Here is a 15689-nt window from a genome sequence, read left to right as displayed (position 1 = left end):
TTATAAAACCATATTTATTTTCTGATTTCACCAAAATAATTACCAAAGCGCTTCAGTAAAAATTAACGAGCTTTTTGGTGTTCTCATAATGCCAGAAACACGTTAAATTTTACCAGAGTTTGATAGTTATGACCATACTTTTTTCCTCAGTGTATTAAGAATATATATATTTAAGGAAGCTTGGAGCACAATTTTAAAAAATTTAATTATTAACAAAATTTATAGGTTCAAAAAAATCAGCACATCAAACTTAAAGTTAAAACTACTAACTAAAATTTTCTGACAGTTTAAATTTAGTTAAACTTTGTAGTTATTTTTATATAATAAATTAGGAAATAAACGTCAACTTGTTTTGCATTTTGTTAAAATGGCGGAGAAATTAATGAAGAATGAATACGCAATAAATATTTGAGAAAAAAGAAAACGTAATCCATATTTATTTTGTGCGGGCGTATTTATCATAAACAAATAATAAAAAAAAGTCACGCAGCTTTGATTTTATCAAACATTATCGAGATCAAGGTAACACAAATGACTTAATCCAAATTCAAATATGTACACGAAAGCTTTTAATAACAACTCCTTAAAAGATATTTCTTATAGTACCTATTACACTAAAAAAATTATAATTTTCTCTAATTACACCTGTAATACGGAGTATTAAGGAAATTGTTAATGGTTGGAATTACTAATGCTATCTAAATATTATTGTAATAAAAGATCACTGGTATTACGAAAATAAGATTCTAAGCGGTGTTGAAATTATGTTTATTTAAATTATAAGTTAAAAATTCGGGAAAATTATAAATATAATGCTCAAATTAAGAGAAAATAACGAATAAATTTAAAGTACATATAAAATTAAGTGCAAAATTAAATAAAATTAAGATCCAGATATTGAAAATTAGTTTGAAAAGCTTTAAAAAAAAGAACAATACAAAATAGTTTTTAAAGCTGTTATTCTTTAATTTGTATATAGTACATAGGAAAAGTTTAGAATACTGAATTATTTATCAGAAATACATTGTGGATTTGAAATGTAATTTTACACAATTACAATTTAATATGTGCAGACAGCGCATGCGTAAAACTGAAGTGGTAAGGAATGTTTTCATAGCTTCAAAAGTCACGTGGACGTATATAAAAATATTTTTGATTTAAAAGTGAGGAAAATTTTAAAATTTTCATATGAGATCAACTGATTTTATAAAAAGTAAAGTTTTCAAAATTGTTTTTTTTTCACAATTTATTTTGTATTTTTGATTTTGGACAAAGCATAATGCAAACAATTTTTTTTTTGATGAAACAATTTTACAGTAACAGTAAAGTTCTGTAAAATGAGCAGGCTAATTTTAACATGATTATATTTCGGAATATATAAAACCTAGATAAAAAAAAGAAAACAATTTCACAGTAATGTTAAGTCCTATAAAATTTGAGGGTTAGATAAATTTTAAAATATTTATTTGTATTATTTTTTGAATCAAATAGATGAATACATAATGTATGAATAATTCATGCATAATTCCTCATTCATTCATGGATGAATAATTTATGCGAACATTTTAAAGATAGGAGAAAACAGTATTGAATAAAACTTATTTCAAAACATATTCTTATGAAACAGTCTTTAAATTATATTATTTATTCCAATATAAGCAATGTAGTTTAATTTTGTTTTATTTACTGCAATATATTGTAATATTTATTGAAATATAATAATATTGTATTACTTATTGATTTATACGCAATATTTAATATTATACTATTTATTATACATATTGCATACACCAATAATATAATAATTACAAGAGAAAGCTCTGATTGAGTACATTTTAGGTATCTTAGTGAATCGGAGGCATAGGAACGCCTCCAAATATTTCAACCTCTTAGTTTTTTCTATTGCGGTTTTATTCGAGGCGACATTCAACTCAGTTAAAAAAAACACCTACAATTATCAGTTTTTCCAAAGCATATCGAAAATAACTTCTAAAAGAATACAAAATGCCATTCAAATTTTTATTTAAATGATGATTATTATAAACGCATTTAGTATAAATTGCTCATAAATTATATGTAAATGTGGAATATAATTTACATAGAACTGAAAAACATTATTCATTGCTTTTTTTTAATATATTTTAAAATTTTATACATCAACATATTATGCATCAAAGAGTCCATGAATTAAATTCAAGCGTACTTTTCTGGATTATTTCGTCATTTATTATGAAATCAAATCTCTAAATTAAGAGCAATTAATTTCCAATTCTTCGCTGCAGCAAATTTTAAAGATGCTTCGACTCTGGCATAAGTATTCATAAAGTTAGTTATAGGGCTATAAATATACGACCCTTCAAATATTATCGAATTTAAAATCAAACTCGGGGTAGAGAAAGTATTTTTCCAATCATTTGTAAAATAGTTCCGCATTATAATTATAATGTTAAACGGAACTGATTTATTATGCGAATTAATGCCTCATAAGAACGTTGTGCTAGAAGAGACAGCCAATAAATTTGAATTGTTAAACCGTACGCATACCAATGAGTAGACGTGTATTTATCATGAATTCATTAATTTTACAGAACGTTGAATCGTTCTTATGCCCCCCTATAAAATAAAATAGAAAAAAAAGACGAATAAATAAAAAGTAAGACATTCCTTTATTCTAAGATTAGGATATTTATTTTTTTTGAAAATAGGATTTTATTTTGTGCAAATTGGATTGAAAAAAGTATTAATCTTGTTCGAATCGAAGCTGCGAAATAGAACTCGTTTTTTCGGAATAAATTTATAGATCTCAGAAATGAAAAAAAAAAGGGAACATATATTTTATTTAAGAATTTTCAGTATCGGAGGGGAGGGGGGACACAACAGTTAAATTCTGAAAAAAGTTTCAAAGAAAATCTGAAGACTTTTACTAATTCCTAAATATCAAAATATATTTTTATTTTATTTTTATAACCGGCGCTGAACAGCCGACCTTATTCAGATTTGACAATTATCAATGTTAAATTTTGTAGCCCTCTAATTTTGATCCCAATCCAGAAGACAAGGGAACTCCCGGATCAAATATTGTTCTTACTAACCTTCGTGGAAAACTTTTTGATGGAATTTTGCGTTACATGGAGAGGAAAATCATGAAAACCTGTCACGGTAAACCCGACGACAAGGAGAATCTAATCCATGATCTGTATACCACTGACGATATTTTACGTTGTATTTGGTGCAAGAGTGAATTTGAGGCAGAAGGGTGTGTTTCCTATTTTTCGTGGCGCCATCTATGGTCAAGAATTTTTCAGCTGTGCACACGTCACAGCCCGTAGAAATATTGTTTGCATAGAGTTAGCGTTGAGGAACTGCTATATTTTTGTAAGTCAAAAGGCGTGATTAAGAAAGGAATGGACAATGAGTTAAAATGAGCAATGAGTAAAACGAGCCAGATAATTAAGAATCTGCAGAGTAAAATCAGTCTTATCATTATTAAACAATAAATACAAATTTTTAACACCAGTGTTGCTTTTGAAAAAAGCGCGTACCCAATCAATAGTAAAATGAAATGAAAATAAATGAATATGAATAAAAATAAATGAATATGAATAAACGTAAACGAATATGAATAAAAATAAATGAATATGAATAAAAATAAATGAATATGAATAAAAATAAATGAATATGAATAAAAATAAATGAATATGAATAAAAATAAATGAATATGAATAATGAAATAAAATGAAATGAAAATAAATGAAATTGAAAGTCTCTCAAAAGTAAATAAAATTAAAACAGAAAAAAAAACTACGTACCCATACGTAGGTACAGAAGAAGATTTAATAAATCGCAATAAATTAACTAAGTAAGAAAAAAAAACTTTTTTTTCTTTTGTCTCGAACTTAGCGACCCACGAGTTATCAGGAAGTTCTACGTATCATCACGGGGAAAAAAAAGAAGTAGAAATAAAAACTTTATTTTCTTCCGCGTTACTCTTCCCACCTCTAACATCTTTCAAATAAGAATAAACAGATGCGCTAACCACAACATCCACAAAAGTTACTTCTCGTAACAAAGTAATGAAACAAATTTTTATGAAAAAAAAATGATGTAGTTACGTATAAATTTAAATTAAATTATAAAAAATACATAATCAGCATTCATACCTGAATCAGATTACTATTCACGTTTAAATATACTTTCATGTAATCAAGTTTAGGAAAGACTTAACTTGCTCGATAAAAGCTGTTAACATAGCATTTATCGAGCTATGTTAACAGCTAGATAATGCTATCTTTTAACATAGCATTATTTTATATAAATATATTATTTTACATATAATTATATAATTATTTAAAAGCGGCGTAGAACAGCCGACCCATTTTTGGGATTAAGACTATCAATGTTCAATTCCGTAGCTTCGTAATTATGAACCGAACCCAGAAAATCCAGTGATTTTAAATGTACCTAGAAGACAAAGAAACTCCTAGATCATGCATGGGGACTAACTACCTTTCGTGAAGGACTTTCTGTCGCAACTATGGAGAAAGAAGCCATGAACCTCTATTATGGTTAGCCTAATAACAAGAGAATTTTAATCCATGATCCGTGTATTCCAATTTCACGTCAGCACTGTGGTTGGTGCGAGCAGGGAAGCTAATTTACAATCCAGCGGCATCTTTTAATTCGCTCTCTCTCTTTTTTCTTTTTGAGGAAATTCTTCGCTCGGCTGTCTTTTTTATCTCTTCTAAATATTTTATTTTATAACAGTCGTTAAACAATCGACCCAATTGTGGCTTTAAACCTTTATTTAAATGAATAAAGAAAGTATTTTTGTATATTTACAACAGTTATATTAATCTATATATATATTTCTCTTACACGGCGACGAAAAAAAGCCTCATTACAACTCCCCGAATGGAAACGCTAGAAAATCGACCAATGATTGCCGCTAAAAATGTCACATGCCAAATCTAGTTGAGGTGGCTCAACATATAGCGCTTTTAAAAACGGAAACTGAAATAACCTTAAGCTAGGCAGAAGTGAGTAGTCTTTGTCGATAGATCTCTATTTTATTATTTTGTCGAAAGCGCTTTTTTTCACGAATTTATATATTACGAATTTATTTGACGATTTTTGATTCATATCACGAATTTATTTGTTTTATTATTGTTATTAGTTATTCATTAAAAAACGAGTCTCAGTCGTGCTGTTACGCTTTAAGATTTTATACTATAGCGCATTTCTAATAGGTTTAACGAATTACATGTCATTTATTTGAATTCAAATTTATTTTAATGACTTAGTATTTACTAAAAAGATGTAATTTTGTAAAAAAAAAAATTCTTATATGGATTTGAATGATTGTTTTGAATTCTTAGAATTTTGTGTATTTGCAATGTACCTAAGTTAGTAGTGAGCTTGGTTTGCGAAACAAACCATATAAGATTGCGTAGCAATTTTCAGGGGTTGGCGATCGTTAGCGAGCAGGGGGGGGGGCAGCCCACTAGTTTTTAAAAATATTTTTATTTATATTTAAGTACTATAAAAGTACATTTTTATGCAAGGCTTAGTGTAAAAAAAAGGTTATTTAATTAATAATTACAGAGTAGAAAAAATTAGGAGAGATCTAAACTAATGTTTCGGCTAAATTAGGTAAACCAAAAGCAATTTCACATTTCCATCAAATATCGCAACATAAGTATGAAAAAAAAAGCGACATTCACAGATAAGGCATGGTATTTTTTAAAAATAAAAACATAAAAAGAAAAGAAACTGTAAAATGAAAAATAATAAAAATTAGTGCTAACTGATAAGACGGCACTGCACCGCAATACTTTATGGGAAGACGCTATCTTACTGGGACATTAGAGATAAGAACGCGACAGGCATTCATGATCATGCGACCAGCGGAATGTCTAATACGCAGGTTGTTTCAGAAAACCTTTCATAAAAGAAGATTCTTGAAAGAAAAAAAATAGTACTTATCTTTTCTTTTTCTTAAATAAAGTATGGGTGAGTTATAAGACATATCAAACTAGAAGGACAGTTAGTTATAGATATAAGCACGTTGTCGTCTAAGTTTGGAAATGATTATGATAGGACTTTCTTCGCTTAATTGTATAGCTTACTGAAGAAGGTTCTAGTGATAGTCTTACACCAGATTTAGAAGCATCCTAGATGGAAGCTTAAGTGTAATCAATTGTTTTTTTATACACTTTATTAATATATCTCATAAAAAAGTCAGCCCATCGCAGTTTTTTCAATATTTTTGCTTGAGTCGTGATGGCTCAGGAGATAGAGCGTTCGCCTTCCAATGAGATGAACCGGGTTCGAATCCCAGCTATAGCAGGTCGATAAGAATTCCGTATCCGACTTGCACCGACCCAGGGCCGGATTACCCATTAGGCCATGGCCTGGGGTCTCCAATAATTAGGGGCCCCCTTAAAAAAATTTTCTTTGAAAATAAATTTTAAAAAATTAGGAAAAACAATGATTTTTTTTAAAAAAAAATCGATTTCAAATATATATTAATAAAATACGAGAATTTTTTTAGTTCCAATTTAACAAAATAAAGTAAAATTTAATTTATTATATTTATTTTAATTTTAAATTTGCTTTCTTAAATGAAAAGATATATAAATACTTTTATATTTGAATAAAAAAAAATATATAAGAAATTTTTTTTTATTATCTAAGAGCCCCAAAAATTTGAATGACCTAGGGCCCCGCTTGCGCTTAATCCGGCCCTGCACCGACCACAGTTCTGACGTAAAATATCCTCAGTAGTTTTCCTCTCAATGTAACGCAAATGCGGGTTAGTTCCATCAAAAAGTCTTCCACAAAGGCAAATTTCTCCCAATACTTGATCCAGAAGTTCCCTTGTCTTCTGGATTGGCTTCAAAATTACAAGGCTACGGAGTTGAACATCAGTAGTCGTAAACCCAAAAAATTGCGTCGACTGTTCAACGACGGTTGTAAAATAAAATGAAATATTTTTGACTCCTCTTCCCTTTTGTGACAAAGTGTCACACTTCATCTAACCCTTACCTCTTTGTCATACGTCACGCTGTATTACATAAACATATATATGTAGTTCAGAAACGAAACATGTTTTAGTTAATTTATAGTACTATATACATAGGGGTCTGTCCAGACATTTTGTGAAAGGTCCGTTTTTGTAAAATTGTGAAAAAATTACTCGTAATTTGTGAATATAAAATAAACGTTAAGTCACATTCTTTCAACCAGGGTTCGGCTTTTGTGAATTTGTGCAAATAGGGTCCGTTATTGTAAAAAATCTTTTTCAAGGAGTTTTTAAATTGTAAAGACATTACGTTCAACACTGTAAAATTATAATTAAAAATATTAAATTTTAAAAAATAAACAGCAATTGCAGCTACTAAATTAGCTAAGCAACATATAAATATTTGGTATTTAGCCTATACTGCTGAACGCAGAATAATCATTTCAGACGAATAAAGAAAGAAGTGTCTGCCGAAGACAAAATTTAGTTCGTTTACATCTGTCTTTCTCTCCCCCCCCCCTTCCTGGGAAGGGTTTATTCGATTAACAAAACAATAATGAAGATAAACAAATTTGTGAAGGGTCCGATTAAAAGATAAATTATTTTGTGAAGGATCCGTTTTTAAGTTATAATATTTTGTGAAGGGTCCGTTAACGCAGGGGTCTGTCCAGACATTTTGTGAAAGGTCCGTTTTTCGTGAAATTGTGAAAAAATTACTCACATTTTTTCAATCAGGGTCCGCTTTTATGAATTTGTGCAAATAGGGTCCGTTATTGCAAAAAAAAAAACTTTTTCAAGGAGTTTTTAAATTGTAAAGACATACATGATAATTCTCAACGCTGTAAAATTATAATTAAAAAAATTAAATTTTAAAAAATAAACAACAATTGCTGCTTCTAAATTAGAGATGCAACATACAAATATTTGGTATTTAGCCTATACTGCTGAACGCAGAATATTCATTTCGGACGAATAATGGAAGAATCGTCTGCCGAAGACAAAACTTAATTCGTTTACATCCATCTTTCTTGTTTTCTGCCCTGGAAAGGGTTTATTCGATTAACAAAATAATAATGAAGATAAACAAATTTGTGAAGGGTCCGATTAAAAGAAAAATCATTTTGTGAAGGGTCCGTTTTTAAGTTAAAATATTTTGTGAAGGATCCGTTTTTAAGTTATAATATTTTGTGAAGGGTCCGTTAACGCAGGGGTCTGTCCAGACATTTTGTGAAAGGTCCGTTTTTCGTGAAATTGTGAAAAAATTACTCACATTTTTTCAATCAGGGTCCGCTTTTATGAATTTGTGCAAATAGGGTCCGTTATTGCAAAAAAAAAAACTTTTTCAAGGAGTTTTTAAATTGTAAAGACATACATGATAATTCTCAACGCTGTAAAATTATAATTAAAAAAATTAAATTTTAAAAAATAAACAACAATTGCTGCTTCTAAATTAGAGATGCAACATACAAATATTTGGTATTTAGCCTATACTGCTGAACGCAGAATATTCATTTCGGACGAATAATGGAAGAATCGTCTGCCGAAGACAAAACTTAATTCGTTTACATCCATCTTTCTTGTTTTCTGCCCTGGAAAGGGTTTATTCGATTAACAAAATAATAATGAAGATAAACAAATTTGTGAAGGGTCCGATTAAAAGAAAAATCATTTTGTGAAGGGTCCGTTTTTAAGTTAAAATATTTTGTGAAGGATCCGTTTTTAAGTTATAATATTTTGTGAAGGGTCCGTTAACGCAGGGGTCTGTCCAGACATTTTGTGAAAGGTCCGTTTTTCGTGAAATTGTGAAAAAATTACTCACATTTTTTCAATCAGGGTCCGCTTTTATGAATTTGTGCAAATAGGGTCCGTTATTGCAAAAAAAAAAACTTTTTCAAGGAGTTTTTAAATTGTAAAGACATACATGATAATTCTCAACGCTGTAAAATTATAATTAAAAAAATTAAATTTTAAAAAATAAACAACAATTGCTGCTTCTAAATTAGAGATGCAACATACAAATATTTGGTATTTAGCCTATACTGCTGAACGCAGAATATTCATTTCGGACGAATAATGGAAGAATCGTCTGCCGAAGACAAAACTTAATTCGTTTACATCCATCTTTCTTGTTTTCTGCCCTGGAAAGGGTTTATTCGATTAACAAAACAATAATGAAGATAAACAAATTTGTGAAGGGTCCGATTAAAAGAAAAATCATTTTGTGAAGGGTCCGTTTTTAAGTTAAAATATTTTGTGAAGGGTCCGTTTTTATGGAAAGATATTTTGTGAAGGGTCCGTTAACGGACCCAAATTTCTTCTAAACAGACCCCTGGTTAACGGAACAAAATTTCTTCTAAACAGACCCCTGTATATACATGTGATAGTACTTTTGTTATAGTACTTGCGTTATGTACATGTTATAGTACTTTTATTTAGAATTTTAGTAGTAAACGTAAGCGTTTTTAACGGCATATTTGTAAGCATAGTTGGAGGAGTATTTATTTTAATTCAAAATAAGAAAAAAATATATAAATTAATTACGTTAAGGTATGTAATCAGCTGATTTTGAATGTTTTTATTTCAATCAAATTGTGTGATGTTGAACTACCCTTCCCCTCTCCGTTGTTACAATTTTTAAAAGCCCCTTTCCATCTTTCAAGTAAGACATCATTTATGAAATGGATGACCAGTGGTCGGAGAAAGTACATTTTCTTTGTAGTTAACTACAACTACACTTTATTACAATTTTAAATGTGGCGACTACAAACTACTTTCGAAATGAAGTCACTACTTCGCTATTTTTAGGAGACAAACTTAACTGGCGAACTTAATTTTCATCGACATTCAAATTGATTTTATATAAAAAAAATTTGCTTGCAAAAAAGTATGAAGAGATGTAAAGAAGTTTTAATTCATATTTAAAGGAAATTGTTTTTTTTTTATTCTAAAGCACTTTTTTACGAATTTGTTCTTTTAACATTCTAACTCAGAGGTCGCCAAAGTGGTCTATATAGACCCGCAGGGGTCTATTTAACAAAATTGGGGGTCAATCTGAGCCAGGGGGTCGATCCGAATCGGAAGGGTCGAAGAAAAAACAGCTCTTAATAAGTAAATCCCAAATATCTAATTGTGTATGTAAAATTTGTGAATTTTTATTATAATTGACTTAATATCAGTTTCGTTATAGAACATAAATTAATAAACGCATAATCAAAAACGTGGACATCAACCTGCAAGAGGAGTTTGCTGAATTATTATCGGATCTTGAAGCAAAGACGCTTTTTAAAAATTTAACAATAAGTAAATTTTGAACAAATATAAATATAATGCAAAAATATGTAGAACTTTATGAAATAGCTCAGCCTTTTTATGCTAGCTTTTCCAAGTTCCTATATGGTTGAAGTAGATTTCCGTCACGTAAATTCAATCTTAACTAAGTACAAAAATAAATTAAATGTGGAGTTACGAGGGGATTTAAAATGAAAATTGACCAATTTTGAACGAAATATAGCGAACCTTGCAAAAAAAACAACAGGCACACTCATCTCATTGGTTAAGAAGCAATAAATCTGTAGTTACTTTACTTATTATTTCTACTTATTTATAATTACTTATTATTTAATAAATAATAAGGTATTTAAATTTCAACATTAATATATTTTTCATAAAACTATTGTTACAAAATGTACTATTACTTTAATAAATGTTTAAATCATGAAATAAATGTACAAACACAGTATCTAATGGAGTTTTATCTTAATTAACGGAAAATTTCTTAAATGGGGGTCGATGGAGATTTCGAAAAATTATATAGGGGTCGATGATGAAAAAAGTTTGGCGACCCATGTTCTAACTCTATGTTTTCCTTGACAGTGATTTAAGAAATGCTAGGAAGTTATCAAATATTTGTGATTTAAATGAGCAATGCTTTTTTTTTTTAAATATTCTCCAATAAATAAAGTATGTTGAGGTTGAGTTCGAGATTAGTTAGATAGTTTAAGTTTGAGGATGTTGAGGTTGAGTTCGAGATTAGTCAGATAGTTTAAGTTTCCTGTGCTGGCAACATCTTTCTTGTTTTTATATTCTTTTTGATGTAAATAAAAGTTAAGTTTTCAGTTTGTTCTACGTGACTTTCAGTCTAATTTACTCTCAACAAAGTCCAACAAAGTACAGTGCGAAAAACATACCACCCTGAATAACTTTTGATATGATTATCGGATTTTCACGTTCTAGGATTCAATCTTAATGGTTTGAAGGGGTGACCGCAAATATGCTAATTATTTAATGCAGACAATATTTTAAGTAACGAAATGAGACACAAAAACGTTCTTTATAGTTCCTGTGAAACTGAATTAAATGAACTGTGAATCAGATATTTAACTTAATCAGAATTACTGTGAATCAGATATTTAAAATTCGATTTCGTTGGATCAATTCGACCGATTTTGCACCAATTTTTCCGAGCATCAGGCGTAGATCTTATTAACGATCGGCTACAGAGGAATTATCATTGTGTACGTTGACGGGCCCACGTTGCACCAAATAGATTCGAATATTCTTAAAGCAAATGGGTTGAAAAACTTGTATAAAATATGTATTATTTTAATTTAAGACTAAATCGAATTAATTTAAATTTAACCGCCTTGAAATTAAAGTGATTCATATTTTTTAATTCTGTAATTCAAAGCATAATTTCCATTTAGAATAGTTACTTCTGTATAAAGAAGGTATATGATTTTGATCAGGAACTTGAGCAAACATTTATGTCCATTAACGAACGCTTTACAAAACCATTTATCGTTAACCTTAATTACGCCTAGCATCCTCTTAAAAAGATGGTTCTTTTTTTCTCAATGCACTAAAAAAGAAATTACGAATCGAATTTATTTTTAAAAACATATGATAAAAATTTATTTTACGAAATTTATTATACCAAAATATATTAATAATTCAAGAAACTTATTTTCAAAAACCGATTTAATAACGCCTTAAATTTTTATTTTTAAAACTAAAACTCCCCGAAAGGTATGTTTTTGTTTTTCCCTCGACAAAAAACACGAACTTTATTTCATAAAATTGTAAAAAGATTTCGCAAAATTCCGAACATACATCTGGATTTTGTGATTTTTCACATCCTATTTCTACAAATTCCCCTAAATTATGAGTAGATTTTTGACAGTATTACAAAATGTCTGTAATATAACCCCTGTTACAAGATACCGGTTCGTTTCACTGGTTATTGAATCGTATCACTGATCATTTCCCTTTACCACTAACGTCTCTTTCTTATAAAAATGATGTAAACAAATGTTAGAAGCAATTTTCAATTCATTTGGTGGAGGCTGTACGAGTACTTCTTTAGTAATCAATTCGGTTGTACATCTTATTAAAATAAGCTGGTTTTGTTTCACCAGCTGGAGAGCATCAAAAACCAGGCAGATCAAAATTCATGGTTGCGCTCCAGCTGGAGACACTAAGAAATAAAACAATGTGCACGATCCGCATATCGTTTCGCTACAATTCTTCGAATATCAAAGGTAAGTTATGACGAATTAGACATTAGACCATGAGCTATTTTTGATTTCTTAAGAATTCTACATAAAGGTTGTTCGCTGAATTTAACTCGAACACTATGATTCATGTTGATTAATTATTTAAATTCATTAAAAATGAAATGCATCAAAAATTTGAATAGCTTTTTCTACGATTCTACTTTGTTGCTGTGAACTATGTTCATGGATATCGGTCATGGTATTTTCCATAAATTGATTTTTTCACTTCCAGAACGTTTTCTATTTTTCTATTTTTTTAATGCTGTACAATTTAGGCGCTAAAATTGTAACAATGCATTTACAAAATTATTTTTTAGCGAAATAATTACAAAATTAATATTACTGAGAACAATGTTCATGGTTATCAGTTTGATATGATCATGGTATTTCCCGTAAATTGATTTTTTCACTTAAATAACGTTTTCTATTTTTATATCCTGTTCTTTAATGCTGTGTAATTTAGGTGTTAAAATTTTAACAATGCATTTACAAAATTATTTTTTAGCGAAATAATTACAAAATTAATATTACTGAGAACAATGTTCATGGTTATCAGTTTGATATGATCATGGTATTTCCCGTAAATTGATTTTTTCACTTAAATAACGTTTTCTATTTTTATATCCTGTTCTTTAATGCTGTGTAATTTAGGTGTTAAAATTTTAACAATGCATTTAGAAAATTATTTTTTAGAGAAATAATTACAAAATTAATATTACTGAAAACAATGTTCATGGATATTGGTTCGATATGATCATGGGATTTCAGATAAATTGATTTTTTCACTTCCAGAACGTTTTTTATTTTTTTCCTTTTCTTTAATGTTGTGCAATTTAGGCTTTAAAATTGCAACAATGCATTTACAAAATAAGTTTTTAACATTATTTATTAATTATAAAATGGATTTTTTTAACGGAAGAAACTACTGAATTTATACAACCTTTTGAATTTTTTATAGAAGTCAAATGTTAATAATTTTAGGAGAATAATGGAACCAGAATGTTTCGGACTTGTGACCTTAAAAAGTCCAAAACATTCTCGTTCCATTATCCTCCTAAAATTATTAACATTTGACATATATTAAGAATTCAAAAGGTTGCATAAATTCAGTAGTTTCTTCCGTTATAAAAAACCATTTTACAATTAATAAATAAACAAAGTTAAAAAATATTTTTGTAAATTACAATAATATTACAATACAATAATTACAATTATTTTGTAAATACAATAATTTTAGATAAACAATTTTTAATTAAAAACGGGACATATTTTTAAAATTAGAATATCGAATTGAATATATTTGTTTTATAAATTTACTTGAACTTTCACAAAAAACTAATCCCAGTATTCATTAGTTTCAAGTGCTTGATATAATTTAATTGCCATATTTATATAATAAAACACTATTTTTAATTCAAAAATTTTTAATTAAAAATTAGATATATTTCTTTAATTAGAACATTGCAAATTGATATTTGTTTTATAAATTTACATGAACTTTCACAAAAAACTAACCCCAGAATTCATTAGTTTCAAGTGCTTTATATAATTTAAATGCCATATTAATATAAGAATGCACTATTTTTAGATCAAAAATTTTTAATTAAAAATGATAATTATTTTTAAATTAGAATATCTAAAACTGATATTTGTTTTATAAATTTACTTCAACTCTCACAAAAACTAATTCTAGTATTCATAATAAAAATTATTAGATTCTAAAGAGAATTACGGAAACTTATATGGGATTCAAATTGGTATACTTATTATAATATCTACTCATGTTCTGAGTTTAAAATTTACTCTAAAATCTAGCATTCATATCAAAAAGCATTAGACTATAAAAAGATTTACAGAAACATGAAATTGCTAAACTCATTATAATATTTACTCAGTTTATAAATACAAAAAGGCAATTAGATTGTTGACCTTATTTGTAATTACAAAATTATAATTAAGTTCGTTCTGCAAGAGTTCTATTTTTGTGAAAAAAACACAAAAAGCATGTTTTTCAAGAAATGTAGTTAGAAAATTATGAATTTAAGACATCAACGATTCATTTTCAAGAGAAGAATTTTAAGAAGGGTCGGATTTAGCGATAAAATATTTTGTGAGGGTCGACTTAAGTGATAAAATATCTTGTGAAGGATTAGTTTCACACTCCGATGTCACCACTGTGTTATTATAAATTATAACATTTAACATAAACCTAACATTAAATTATAATATTAATTATTATAACATTTATAAATTTCCTACTTGAAACCATGATTTGTTGATCAAAAAGAAAAATTATACCAAAACACGAAAAAGTGTGCCAATTGTTTATACATTTTTTATTAATTTATACATAAATAAAACTTTTAGTTTTAGAGCTGCGAAGTTTTTCTAATGCATGAAAAAGCACTTACCTAGACATGGTTATCCTTAAATCATCATAGAATCACAAATCACATGTTTACATTTAAAGTTTCTTTTAGAGACAAAGAGGAAGGTAAATATTTGCTTAGAGTGTATTGAAAAGAACAACTTTTATCGATAAACAAAGGACCATCCTCCGCTTTCCTATCACCTTCTGAGTAATGTTGCAATCAAGGTAAAAATAATAAAACTTGTAATATAAGTAATGATCGTAGTAAAACCTCGAATCATTCTACGCGGCATTTTTCGCAGACGACCTTCTCGTCACTTAGATTTGGGCTCATCTGGCAACATCAACTTTGCCGCTCGCCGATCACAGATCGTGACGTCATGTTGATGGAATATCAACGTAGTTCAGGCCTGTAAACTTCATATGAAGTTTTAAATCTTTAACGAGATTATTTATGTTCGTTTTTAGTGGTGGTTACGATTTTGAAACAAATGAAAGTGTTTAGTTTAACATCGTTTGATCTTTATTTCAATTGTTTTTCTTTTATTTGAAAACGATAAAATGATCAATGTAGTTCTAAATTCCCTTTAACAAAATGATGCTGAGTTTTACATCTAGATAGTTAGTAATGAGATTGCTGTAATGCCTTTATATAAAATTTTAGGCATTTCAATAGATAATATATTACAGTAAACACAAATATCTTGATACATTACTTGAAAAATTTCAAGAATGAAATAATAGA

At 28.5% G+C, this 15689-nt stretch overlaps 1 protein-coding gene across 7 annotated transcripts in view; it reads right to left on the bottom strand.

The window, feature by feature from the left end:
• LOC107445775 (rho GTPase-activating protein 45) overlaps nucleotides 1–15689 on the bottom strand; it is a 233965-nt gene that overhangs the window by 61909 nt on the left and 156367 nt on the right. For 2 of the 7 annotated variants that reach the window (XM_087163603.1, XM_087163604.1), the window contains exon 1: nucleotides 14985–15280. The exons of the other annotated variants lie outside the window; for them this stretch is intronic. In XM_087163603.1, the coding sequence (XP_087019729.1) occupies nucleotides 14985–14992 (8 nt within the window). In that variant the 5' untranslated portion in view covers nucleotides 14993–15280. Of the gene's footprint in view, nucleotides 1–14984; nucleotides 15281–15689 lie in introns of those variants that run through there. 7 annotated transcript variants of the gene reach the window in all.

The sequence above is a fragment of the Parasteatoda tepidariorum genome, chromosome 5 (assembly GCF_982258835.1).
Source record: "Parasteatoda tepidariorum strain Cologne lab strain chromosome 5, Ptep-v5.0, whole genome shotgun sequence".
Lineage (NCBI taxonomy): Eukaryota > Metazoa > Arthropoda > Arachnida > Araneae > Theridiidae > Parasteatoda > Parasteatoda tepidariorum.
The sequence above is the reverse complement of the archived record's forward strand: the minus strand, read 5'-3'. Positions and strand labels throughout refer to the sequence as shown.